The sequence below is a fragment of the Gouania willdenowi genome, chromosome 16, assembly GCF_900634775.1.
Source record: "Gouania willdenowi chromosome 16, fGouWil2.1, whole genome shotgun sequence".
In the NCBI taxonomy this organism is placed as follows: Eukaryota; Metazoa; Chordata; class Actinopteri; order Blenniiformes; family Gobiesocidae; genus Gouania; species Gouania willdenowi.
The window spans coordinates 28048913-28063169 of NC_041059.1; the positions used below are offsets into that span (position 1 = coordinate 28048913).

Below are 14257 nucleotides of genomic sequence, written 5' to 3' on the forward strand. Positions count from 1 at the left end.
ACTTTAAACCTTGCAACAATTAGGGAAATTAGTTTTTTGTTCAGAATTTAATGGTAATAATCTGACAGAGACCAGAGATTGTATTATAACAATGCTTGCTAATACATTTTGAGTTATTGTAGACTATGTTTGGAAAATGTTTGACTTTTATCACAAAAACTGCATTTTCTCACGTGGAGTCAGTGCAAGAAGTGCATTTTTAAACAGTTTTTCACTCACGGACTCAATAAATCATTGTTAAAAACAAATGACCAAATATCTCCAGGCTGTCTAGCTACAATTTGTGTATTTTTGGATATTTGGAGTTTTTGAATCTGTCCTCAGACGCTAACAGCTGCTGTCTTGCACACAGGTGATTGGCTGAGTCAATTAGTGAAGCAACAGGTGACATTTCCAGTGACAGAGGATGTTCCATCATGAAGTAGTTGTGGATTATATACAGTATGAGTTATTGATTTATTGACTAATCATTGCAGCTGTAGAATTTCTATTATGAGACAGAACCTAAAGTGGGTTACACAAATTGTCATGGGGGGGGTACTTGAATGAAAATTAAAAACAGCGTGACAACATTGGAAGCAAGAATATAAATAAAGTAGCAGTCAGGAGCCTCCATGCATTGCCACAGTGGCCTCTAGTGGTGACAGAGAAACAATCTTTTTAAAAAAAGTGCATATATGACCAAAGCTAAATAGCTTTGCGCTAACCAAATGTGCTGTCAAGATCACAAGGCACCATGTACTTGTGTTAAATTGATTTTTCATTACAGATTGTTATTTTATTACATATTATTCCTCAACAGGATAGGTACAATTTAGAATTAAATTTCCCCGTAGGGCTACATTGTATATGACATTACATTATTAACTTTTTTATTAAGTGTGCAGAAGTAGGGCATTAAGAGACTGAAAAGTTTGGGAGCCCATGGCTCAGGTGGTAAAGATGTCGTCTTCCTATAAAGGTTCTGGGTTCAATTTCAAGGCTATACCTGTTTATGTGTCATTGGGCAAAACACTGAACTCTAAATTGCTCTACTAGCATCCTGTACGGCAGCTGTGTCTCACTGGTGTGTGAATGAGCTGATATTGTTGTGTGCTTTCAAACTGCCTCATAATATTTAACATTTACTCATGGTCTGAAATTGCATTACATTACATTTAAAAAGACAATGGTCGTGTCTTAAAATTTGAAGACAATAAAATACACCAACACTCTCCCAGCAAATTTAAAGCTATTATATCAGTGTTGGAGGTTTGCTTCATTCAATGAAATGGAGAACACTGGTAAAGAAAATCAAATCAAGTCACAACAACAACAACAACAAAGCAGACAGGAGAGTTTAAGTTGGTAAAAAAATTACTCTATTATTTTTATTTTGCTGTAAAAAAAAGGTTGAAATAAATTATTAGGGAGTAAAAAGCTTATTATTTTTACATTAGCCTTCAATATAAATGCAACATATTGTCCACGTGACACAAACACTGTGGCCTCTTATCAGAAAATATATTCAATCTAGAAGCAATATTTACACACTGAAGAGCTGTAAACAAAGGATGGCTGTGGGGGTAAAAAATACAACAATGGACCTCACTGGTCACTGCACAGCTTCACAAAGTGTTTCATGGTCGCTTCAAACTTTAAGAAAATAAAAGTGAAATGTTTGCCGTTTAAATATCTTTGTAAACCAGTGACAGGAGAAAATCACTGTCAGACTTTTGAAGCCCTGACAGCTCAGCACTGTTTAAAACAGAGCTGCGTTGCCCTGGGGAGCCCAGTGTGCTCGTCTTCCAGCAGAGTCACCGTCTCCTGCACTGGGGACACTCAGATGGCGGCTAATAAAGCCCAACTCACTTTCATTGACATGGAACTGAGCCGGTCTGAAAAGAAGCACACGCTGCAGCTCAGTACCATCAACAGTTAATTTCCTGCTCTTTGTGCTGCTGAAGTCAGGGGAAAACGTTGTGCCAGTCCCCCGAGGACTCCGGGACCACTTCTAAGTCCAGCTCTGGTGTTACTTCAACCTGAGGAGCCGACTCTTCTTGGCCTAGGGAAACGTCTTGTATTTGTCCTGGAGAAGAAAAAAGAAAGAATAAGACATGATGATGGCTGTGTTTAAAGGGGCAGTATTATTAAAAATCACTTTATAATGGTTTTGCTACAGTGATATACATTCCTTTAGCCTCATTCAGAGGGCCAAAGTTGAAAAAGGTCTGTTTCCTCCTTCCCTTGTTATTCCACATTTTGTAAAAAGTCAGCTCCAAACGGGCGAGTTGGATTTTTGCCCCCTAATGACTCATAAGGGGGAAACTCCTCCTCCTGACAATCCAGGCTCCGCCTACCCTACATAAGAATGTGAGCTTCTCTTACTCAAACTACATCACAGGTAAAACAAACACGGCCAAGACAATCGCTATGGTGTGTAGTCAGCATCTACAGACACGCCAACTCATGCCTATGCATGAAGGCCCCAAAACAGCCTGTTTTTAGGAGCGCTCTGAAAGTGATTATTTCAGAAGGCTAAAACTCTAGAAAACAGGTGAGATTGGGGGAATAAATCTCAAATACCATGTTGTTGGGGTTTGTAGAAGAATTGGAGATTGGTTAAAAAATAGCATAATACTCATCCAATCAACAGCCAGAGGAAAGCTTTGAGTGAAAGCTTCTCAGCCAATCAGTGGCTTGCCCACAGGCTGCATCGTCACTAGGGCCTGGTTTTTCAAATGGTTTAATCCAGAAAAATGGATCGGATTTGGTAATCCTTTTTTCGGCTATCCATAACCATGTAACCAATCTTACTTTTGAGCCACTTTTTCAAAGCAACATTGGATTGGATCAAACTGATCCGGATAGAAATTTTCAGGATCAAATCTGCATAACCAGTGCTCATCTTTGTTTGATAAAGGACACTACAAGCCTTGGAGACCCTGACCAACCTCCTGTATTCTGCCAGAACCAGAATCAGCAACAGGGGACACAATAGTTAGGACACTATTTCTGATTGAGATTTGTTTTGGATTTCAAAAAAACAATGACGCTCATTGCATTCCTTTATGATCCTGTTTCATCATTGTATGTATCACTAAAAAATTATCTTAAAACAAAACAATATTTTTGATTGCGATGACTATACATCAATGGCCACGGTTACATGATGATTTTTAATTCCGAATTATTTATTCCGAATTAAGTCATTCGGAATTAAAGCGTTCTGCTTCGTGTTTACAGGGAAGTGGTAATTCCCGAACGAGGTTTACATGGAAAACAGGTTTATTCCGCTTTAGGTCTGGGGGTTGGGAAGGCTCTGATTGGACAGGGGGAGAACGTGACGTATCACGTCTATCAGGAAAAAGCCTTTTATTGTCGGCTACAACAGAACACCACACATGAGAACTGTTTTCACCTTTGATTGTAGTTTTGAAGCAGCAGCTCGACAATAACACACGGTTTCAGTTTGGACTGAAGGGAGATAAAAAAACTAATCACCAGTTAAAAAAAAAAAAAAAAGCCGAGTAAAACTCTGAAAAACAATCACCATGAATAAATATATACTCCCTGGTAAATATAGCAGCTCTATCAACTGGTAAAATGATAAAGTGGTGATATTACAGCCTGTGAATGCAGTCCGGGGACGAAATTACTCCGCCTCCGGGTCCTAGTGCCAGCCACCCAGTGTAGCCTGTTCCGTTTACTGTGTTTACCGAGGTCCGTGTAAAAGTCAGCATGTTTATGCCTCCGTCCATCCACTCTTTTCATTATATCCATGTCTTTTAAGGCTCTTAATAGTCTAGGGGTGAGTCTGGGCCGCCGCCATCTTGGATTATGTCGTCACCAGCGCGTCATCGCCGCAAGTCGCGCATGCGCAAAACGATGCAAATTAACTTAAAGCGGAATTAACCAAATTAAGTGTTTACAAGAAAGAGGAATTATCTAATTCGGAATTAAAAACGGAATAAACCAGCCACCTAATTCGGAATTAAAGTTAATTCGGAATTAAAGTTAATTCGGAATTAAATTAGCATTAGGAATTATGTGTTTACAAGGTCATGTTAAAGAGGAATTTACTTTTATTCCACTTTAAAGAGGAATTAAAGCTCCCATGTAAACGTGGCCAATTAGTGACAGAATTAAACATATTATTGACAGCTGTTTGGAGGATTATTTTATGAGGTCAAACTCTTTCTACTTTTCTGTAGGCCTTTACCTTTACTGAATGCGTTCTAGCCTACCTAATCCCTGTAACCTGATGGATGAACAATTCAAATTAAAACCTTATGAATAAATTGAATATCTTGTAGGCTGTACCGCATGATTTAAATATAGTATTATTTGATACACTTTTAAAGTTTTATTACATTTTGGGCCTGAAATCCACTCTAAATCCACCCTTTTGATGGGATCAGTTTAATCCATATTTTTTGGACCAAAGTGATCCCAATCCTACTAAAAAGTTCTGAAAAACCCAAACTAAAGGCTTCATCCGGATCAAAACCAAGATGGGATTATGTGATCTAATCTGATCACGTAGTGCCATTTTTCTTTTGAAAAACATTTTTCAAGATTTGATCCAATCCGTTATCCTGAATCCAAGCTGATTACTTTTGAATAACTGGGCCCAGGAGGTCGCTGTCCTCATGCTGCAGTCAATGCCACTCGGAACTTGCAATTTTACGATTCCTACTTGGATAAAGTGACTTGGAATGCCGCCTACTGGCTAAAGTCAGACTTCTTCTACAATCACTTGCCTGCACCCGTGCAGAAACATTATAAACATCATAAAACATTGTGCCAAAAATAAGAGGAAATTATATGCAACATTAACTACAGTCTTCATTAATTAAGGCTTTATTTATGTTATTTCCTTTTGATTTTGTATGAGCTGGTTTCATGATTTTAAAAATGCATTTCAATTCGGTTTTGTTCCCTGTGTCATGTTTTTATTGCATTACATGAATCACTGAATGCCTTGTTGCTGAAATGTGCGACCTATTGTTGCTTTGTTGGGCCAAGAAAAAATTGCTATTCTGAATAATTATAGTTTTAATGGCACAAACATTATTGCCTTTATTGTAATTTCAGAAGAAATTTAAAAAGAATCAGAGTTCCGAGAGGCTTGGAACACAGCATCAGTGCTGCTGAAAAGCGCTGAAACTTAGATTAAGTGAAACTATTTTGTGCTTATTTTAATTGTCCATCCAGTTTTCTGGGGCTCCGCCCATAAATCTGGTGCAGCTACAGCTGCTTTAAATCACCTCATCGCTGTAGCAGCAGAGCTGGATCCGAATTCAATTTTCCGGGAGCTGCCATGCAAAAAACAGGTAGAGTCAAAAAGCAATCATCCTTTCCTCAGTCATCAATTATTTGGTTTTCCTCATCTTCTCCCTGTTTGCTCTTCACCACGTCCCCCTCCACACACCTGATAGCTGTATAATTTACTGATGGAGGATAAACAAAAACTATGCTGCTGAATCTCTGAAGAGTTACAGCGATGTAAGAGATATGAAGTGCATGATTAATGCACTTGGTATCTGAAACATGCAAATGAGCTCCTTCAACATCGGAGGATTAGAAGCATATTTCATTTTATTAAAATTTTTGCCTGGGATTTAAAAAAGATGGCCTGAGATATTTTTACCTTGATCGAGGACTTTCTTTTTTCAACCAGTTTTATTTGATTTGGGAACATTTTGTGTTAAAATACATTTAGAGTTCTTTCAACTATTTGACATTAAAAATGACTGCCGTCATTTGATATAAGCATGGGGAAATATTGTTGTTTCATTGAATTTGTGTATTTGGAGATCATTTATATAATGCATAATTTGTATATTGCTCTGCAGGCTAAATTGGATCCTCTAAAGCACGAGTCAAAGCTTTGCTCCAAGTAAAAATGACAGAGAAAACATATATTATTGTGTTAATATCAAATAATCCAATTGTAGATATTTGAAATTCACCACTTTAATGAAACTCCACAATATTTTTTGGGGCTTGCATTTTTCCTTTGTTTATGACACATGAATACAGTCAGTCTTAATTGCAAATTGTGGAAAGAACTCTACATTTTTCAACAAACATTGCAATTTCTCACCAAAATTCCATAAAATTCGTCTAAATTACACAAAAGCCAAAAATGACAAAAATCTTGACAAAAATCAAGATTTTTATTGATTCAAATTTACTACACAAGTTTTAACAGCTGCAGCCTGTTTATACAAACAACATTTCCTGCAGCAGTAAAAGAATTGTCCTTTATAAATATGAACATGCATAAACATGAGAATGTCCTCTGGGCTTCTGTGGTGAGGATGTTGCCCTACGACCATCCATACAGGTCGTTATTTTTTTCATTTAAAGTTGAGGGAGTGGCCAATGTGACAGAGTGCTCTATGGGGCAGATTCACGAATATCTGAAATAAAGGATAGTAAACCAGGCGTGTCCCTAAATCATTTGGTGGCGCTGTTTTCTCACCTGCTGTGGGAAATTTACTAACTAAACACTAAACGTGGCGCAAACAGCTTATAGCGTATAGATGTGGTTGAAACCGCCCTATTTAAATTGACATTTTGCTCGTTAAAGGTGGAGAAGTGAGTGCACAGAAGGACAAAATGACATTTGAAGAAGTGAAGTTGGAGGAAGATGGACTTCTCTGTCTACGTCACAAACATTTCATAATGTAGAAAACAATATAAACAAATAAAATGTTTTTTTAAAAAAACAATTTTAAAACCTAATGATATTCCCCCCACCCCCCGAATTTAATGTGGGTGCTCCGTCAGGTGCTGTAACTTTGCTCTCCATAGAAAACAGGCAGATTTGGATAGAAACCGTCTTATTGATCTGTTGATGGCATTGATCTGAGTTAAGGCAGCAACAGTCTATCAATCAGTCGATCAGCACTATTTGAAGATGATCTACTGAGCATCATCCAGCAGGTCTGTCTTTTGTCAAGCACACTCTCAGATGTGAACATTCTTCCATGGCTGCATAAATGACACTCTTTCCACCAACGCAACATGAGAGTTTGAGTCAAAACATGTAGAGGAAGACACAGGGGCTCACTGGAGTGGTGCGTCCGAGTGACGTCCATGGAGCTCCGTGCAAATTGACCCTCTACACCGCAGCCAAGCAGACTCCACATGGGCAGCCTCATGTTCAGCTGTTTCTCTCCCTCACACACACTTTACTCTGCATTTTCTTTCAGTAGCTGTTAATATTGACTATTGTTTTATTGAAATTATTTTCTTATACTAGACCGCGTTAATTCATTTGTCCAGTGAAAGCTGTTATTTTTGGCTCAATTGTGGCCGTCACCAACACATTTCTTTGAAAGGATGAACTAGGCTTTATTAGTGGGAGAGAGATAAAAATGGAGGACAGTTTGATATCTGAGTGATGGAGGGGAATACAAAGGAAAAGGGGTTGGAGAAAGCATTGAATCCCTTCTCACCTACAGTATCTCATCTGGGTACCATCGCCTCAGCTTTAACAGAAAACACAACCATCACATATAATTAGTAAATCTACTAAAGTAGGCCCTTTTCTAACCTCACTTTCCAAATGTTATCAGCGCTCAATGATCAGAAAAGCCAGCCTGATCAAAGACCGTTAACACCCACATTATAACATCTCATCAAGTCCCACTGGCATCAATAAAGCCTGTGCTTTAATAATAATACTGCAGATGGAACGACAGACATTAGCAGAAACTGACAACGAGAGTGTGTGTGAGCAGTAGTATGACAGCTGTGCGGGGTGATGAGGACGACCCTGCTGGGAGAGGTCAGCATGTGTATAATGTCCTTCAAAGTAAAGCAGCCACAGCCTGTCCTCCTCATCACCATCTGGGACAGGCTTTAGAAACATCCTCTAACCAGCAGCAGGTTGCTCAACAGCTTCTATCCACAGGCTGTGTGGACGACACTCCAACACACACAATCAGCACACACAAGTTGGTATTTTCAAGACATATGGGACACATTATTAAAAAATCACATTTTAGAACAACAATAATAGTCCATCCATTCATCCATGTGGCTATTCCCAGCTCTCATTGGGCGTTAGGTGGGGGTATACTCTGGACAGGGTGCCAGTCCATCGCAGGGCAACACACACGCACACAACCACTCACATTCACTCCTATGGGCAATCTAGAAACTCCAATCAATAAAGATTTGGAGTGCCATAAAACACAGTGACTGTACAAAATACACACTGTAAACCCAAACATTCAAATTAAACAGATTAAGTAGTTTAAAAAAATCTAATAACTTAATCATGTCAAGTTGGTGTAACATGTTCTTCATCTTGAGTAACTTTAACTAATAATTTTTCAGTTATTGGAACTATATTTGTTTATAAGCATAACTCAAAAACACAACCCACTGTAAATACAACCTAATAGAATTAAGTAATTACATGCTAATGTAGGGGGTTATGAATAATGGGTTATATGAATGAGAATATTAATTATGATTATTAATATTACTTTAAAAAGCCGGGGTGCCACCTCTTTGACAGAGGAAAATATGTCTAAGTTTTAGACTGAACCCAGTAATATAAACTAGGGAAGAGGATTCGAACAGCCCACTCTGATTCCTTTGAGTTATTAAAGCTTATGTGTTTATTAAGGTATAAAGATTGCAATTTAACTTTTTTTTTTTCACAATGCAGTAATAAGTATGATAAAATGCAGTTCTAAGCTAATCAAGGTGATGATTATATGTAATACAGTGAAATTGCTACTCTAAAAAGATCTAATCTAGACTAAAAATGGGATATTAATGCAGAATACACATTCAAGTAAAGATCATAAAAACCAATACAAATCATAATGAAAAGGGACTCAGGGAAAGACGAACAAGGTGGACGTACAGAGGAACATATGATGTGTAACTGTATGTGAGACATGTTTGCAGGTGTTGCGTGAATCTTGTGTAGTTGTGGTGTAGTTATCTGTATTTGAGCTATTGTGGGTCAAACTTGCTTATCAAAGTTTGTTAAACCGGTAGGGTTCTCTTGTTGCAGGAGCTGCGCTGGTCATGTCACCGTGTCGGATCTGTTTTGTTAAATAGAGCTCCGTCCCGACCGATCCACGGACCTCTTTGGGCCGATCGCAGCCGGGTTCAAACTGGGAGCGTGGGTACCGCGGTTGTTTGCGGTTCGAATTTTGTGAATCCGTTGTTTCGCACGTTACTCCTGCGTCAGGCTTCGCTGTGGGCCCACTTCATTTGAAATGCTTGAGTATTGTTTCAAAATCTAACTAGCATCTACAAATGAAATCAAAAAGGAAATGAATGAATGAATGAATGAGGGAACGCATTGAGCATGAAAGGCACGCATTCCAAAACTGAAGTTTTTGGGAGGTATTCTTCTTTTAATAAACTTTGAGAATCGCCTTCCAAGGATGGGCTGGCTGTGATTGGTGGTCTAAGTTTAGTGGTGTCGGCTTGCAGCCATTGTAGGCGTGTATGAATGCATGTAAAATGAAGGTGTGACGATGACAGACAACAAAGTAATGATTTCTAGAACTAGACATGGAACAATGATAAATAATTCAGCCTTTTTCAAAACATTTTTCCAATATTATAAACTGAATTATCATGATTTACGGATTACTTGGATATCAAACATGGCTAGGAAAATAACATAGCATTGCTTCAGAAATAGTTATGAGTTTTTACGGTAAATATTCTTATCAAAAATCATGTTATACTTTTTCTTTACTTTATGGTTAACAGCAAATACCTTTAACTTTGGTGATGTTTTGGACCTTTTAGACCATCCTTATACCTAATAGCACTTTAAAATAGCTTACTGGTTGAGAACAGATTACCTGAAATCACTCACAAATGACAATATGCGTATCTTCACTTTTTTGCATAGATCATTATAACACCATTTACTTTTGTGATTTTCAGACATACTGTAGTTTAAGATTTCTTTTGACCTTCTGTCCTGGAGGGAAAATAATTTCTTCACATCCCTGGAGAGTCATGGAGTGTATTAAGGTAACAGCTGTCACCACAGGGAGTTAGATATGAAAGTTTTTGATGCCTGGGAATCCAAACATCATACCAAAAAGTCATCTGCTTATGAAAGGATGGGGGTCAGATGTTTCCTTTGGTAAGTCTTAAAAGAGTGTTAGTTTAAGGTTCAGTATTGTTAAGGCACACTACCTGTGGGTTTTCTGCCACTTCAAAGTCACTGAAGGAGATTCACATCAAAGAGTTTGTGATAGAGAAAACTCTTCGATCTCTTGCTTAGATAGAGGGGACGAAAAGGGAGTGACAAATTCCAGTTTGTAATAGTCGGCAGGTGGTAAATCCTTAAGAAGTCTGTTGTTTTTGGACTTGTGTGAGTTCCCTACACTAAAAATGATAAAGTCCTATTGTTTCAAATATGGATTATTTAAAAAATAAACTTAACTTATATAGCACTTTAATTTAACTGTTATCAAAAAGTACAAGAAGCCAAGAAGCCAGACATCCAACCTTTTAAATTCTGGAGCATTTTGACTTTTAAGTTACCGTAATTTCCAGTCTATAAGCTGCTACTTTTTTCCCACGCTTTGAGCCCTGCGGCTTAAACAGTGACACGGCTAATTTGTGGATTTTTCCAGTTTTCAAGCTTCATGATGCCAAAAAATTTAGCTGTCACATTAGACCAGGTGGACTTATGAAACAGTTTACAATAAATAGTTCGCGCTCCCATTGAATCATATTGATGAGTCGTTTTGTCATGATACACACTCCCTCATCATGGAAAAGACACGGAGAAATGTTGTCAGAGAGAGAGGGAAGGAGAGAGAAAGCCTGTATACCTGTAAAAGTCAGCCAGTTTGTAATAGAAGGAAACAAACTGCTTTGGTTCTCTAAGGGCTGGGTAGGTCGGGCAGATGGGCAACCCGACCAGCTCTGGGCAGTGTCCGGAGATGGAGAAGCTTACCGAAGGAGGAAGGACAGATGGTGAAGGGATGCACTATACAGGCTGTTCTGATCTCCGCTCCGTCTACAGTAAAAGTAGCGCATTATAGACTGGATAAAAGGAAACGATTAATGGCATAACGTTGTCAAATCACCACGTTTAGTTTGTTCAGAAGCGATCAGGTTCGTATTCTGAAGAGTCCGAACTCGGGGTGATCACTCCGCGGTAGTTCACAGAAAGAAAAACAGAGGGAGCGATGTATCATGTCTGGATCCAGTAAAAACTAACCATAAAAAGCTGTAAATGGACTGATATGCAGATGTGGGACAGTGAGGAGATGAGTTTATGTGGAAAAGGAAACTCATCAGTTGAAACTGGTTGAAACACGGAAATTTCTGTTAAAACCTAACTTGTGTATAGCAGCCCGCCTACCTGCCTGTTCTGATTGGCTGAGTCGTCCGAAGGACACCCTCATCAGCCAATAGAGTGCGGCCTGTGTTACATGGTGGTCTTTGTGTGGATTCTTCTTAGAAAATTGATAAATTATTGGAATGCAGCCCATATAACGGTACGCTTTATAGCCCGGAAATTACGGTAATCAACTTAAAAAATTGAGGAAACCGATTGCCTTAATTATTTTTTTTAAGTTCTGGTAACTTATTCGAGTTTACAGTGCATATGAATTAATTTCTTCATCTGTTGCGCAATTCTTCTCCACAATGTCAATGGTGAAGCGACACAGCGCCCAGCAGTTCCTGTAGGGTACTGCAGCAGAAAGCTGCCGCCGGCCTGATTTTACCATTAATGAAACGATGCATTGATGCAAATTTTAGTTAGTAATAATTTTTGCATTATTGGATATGTTACACACATTGGTAAAATAGATAATAAATGGACTGGGTTTATATAGCGCTTTATCCCCACACAAAGTGCTTAACAATATCAGCTCATTCACCCATTCACATATCAATGGGACCGAGCTGCCATGCAAGGCACTAGTTATGAGTAACTTAGGGTTCAATGTCTTGCCCAAGGACACTTTGACACATAGACAGGTATAGACTAGGATCGAACCCCCAACTTCTCGAATGTAATAATAAAGTAATATTAAAGAATAATAAAGGCAAAAAATATCATGACATGACGCCCCCACCCCACAGTTTCAGAACCACTGCTATAAAGTGACCTAACAACAGATGATAATCAAAATCTATTAAGAATATGATACAATAACAGTCTGCACTATATTTTACTCTTGAGTAAAATGTTGCATAGGATTTTTGTCAAAAAATCCTTGATTAAAAAGGCAAAACTATTGCAGAATGTATTAATGTCATATATGCATAAAGATATAGCCATGGGCTATTGTAGCCAAACCAGGTTTCCTTTCTAAAGAGCCTCATGGAGGTGTTTCTTCTGTGTCAGTCTTCAAACTGGTGATAAAGGCTGGATCCTCTCTAATTGTAAAAAAGTCTCACCACTGTAAGGTATTTAATGAGGTCTGTGTGATAACATCAGAAAAAGTGGCTGTGAGGAGGTTTTTTTTTAAAGTCATTAATCAACACCTTACACATTTTTAGACCAAGGAGAGAACAAAAAAAGACAGAGTTTAAAATGTTACTGCTCAGAACCACAAGTGCTGCAAAATGTTATTCTCATACACATGCTCTTAAAGCTGTGAAAGGGAATAAATCAGCCATCGTGAACATTTTCTGTGCTATTTAAGGCCTGATTTAATGTTGATTTACCTGCGTAGAAACATTAACTAATGACACTGCGCTAGGCCTGGGACGGTGAATCAATTAATTGCACGATAAATGAAAATAAACTCAATCACTTCTCTGGCCTTGATTGGTATAGCTATTGGTATATAAACGTTTATTATTTTTTCGATTAACTGACTGAATGTAAATTTTACGTGTTGATTTAAATATCTAAAAAGGAAAAAAAAAAACATGAGTTCCTTAACATTGCAATGTATGTTTATTGCTTTTCAACTCAAAATTCCAAAATAAAGTTCAAGTGAGAATATAAAAGTACAAAATAATGCATTCAGAGTCAGAGGTAGAATTCAAATAAACTTTCTTTTTACCTAAGAACTGTATTTGTGTGTGTGTGCGCGCTGCTGCTGCTGCCGCTGATGTCACGGCGGGTGTTTCGTCCGGTCATATCCGGAATATAGGACGAGGTTACGGGGAACAGCTGCCTTGCACAACGCATTTTTTGTGTCGTCATTGATTACGTTGACGTGTTGTCCCGACCTATTAGAGGTGTCCTAATCCAACCTTTTCATTTCCTATACAATACCAATATTGCAGCTTTGAATATCGGCCGTTACTGATATGAATCTGATCCAATATCAGCATGAATCAAACATACTTTTATTGTTTATTTTGTAGTTAGAAAATGCTTGATCAAGAGATAGTCAGCAACAGTAATTATGAGTAAAATGACCAATTTATTATTAACCAATGGTCACATATTGTGCATTTCAACCTTAAACATAAGAATAGAAATACATAAATAAATACATTAGAAGTCTCTGAATAATAAGATTAATAAATCAAATAATAAATTACAATATATCTTTATATTTACATCTTTAAAGTGCAAAACAACCAACTGTTTACTTTAAACATTAGAATGTTCTACAATTGAGTAGAATGAATAAAAAATGAATTAGAAGACCCTGAAAAAAAACCTCAAAACCAATGAAAACAAATTGTATTTTTAAAGTGCAAAATAACAATTCAAGGTCCATTTCAGCAGCTTTTTTTTCTTTTTCTTTTTTTACTTCTGTCAGCTGTTGGATACAAATGCTGGAGCGGAATCTGGAATGAACTGCTTATATTGGAGACTTTAGATACAGGCTGATATATAAAGTTGTTAATTTGGTCTTAAAAAAAGTTGACAACAATACGGTTTATCATCAATAATAGGGGGACAATATATCCTCCAGCAAAATGTGTTTTCATCCCAGGTCTGAACTGCTCACACTAATAAACATTTTCACTCAGTTTACGGGCACAAATCCTGAATTTAAACGTTGCATTAAAACTTCCCCTGTCATTAACAGCATTAGTAAACTGATTAATTTAAAACACAGCACATGCAATTTATCAGCGTGTGCACCAAATTTAATACTCTGTATTTATTTATTATTTGTTTTTATCCCAGATAATATAAAACTCTGAAGCTTCATTCAGTTTTGTACTTATTTAGGGATTATTAATGTTGCACTTTTCAACAAGACCAAGTATTCTTCCAAATCCCAGTTTTAAAAATATGTCACAACACAGCTATATATAGCTAAAGATGAGATATGAAAAAAAA

General features: G+C 37.6%; 1 protein-coding gene across 1 annotated transcript in view; it reads right to left on the reverse strand.

The window, feature by feature from the left end:
• Window positions 1-1413: 1413 nt before the first annotated feature.
• The window catches only part of znf236 (zinc finger protein 236), a 97022-nt gene continuing 84178 nt past the window's right edge, over window positions 1414-14257 (reverse strand). Inside the window, exon 28 of the mRNA XM_028470493.1 lies at window positions 1414-2068. Within this exon, the coding sequence (XP_028326294.1) occupies window positions 1947-2068 (122 nt within the window). The 3' untranslated portion in view covers window positions 1414-1946. The remainder of the gene's footprint in view (window positions 2069-14257) is intronic.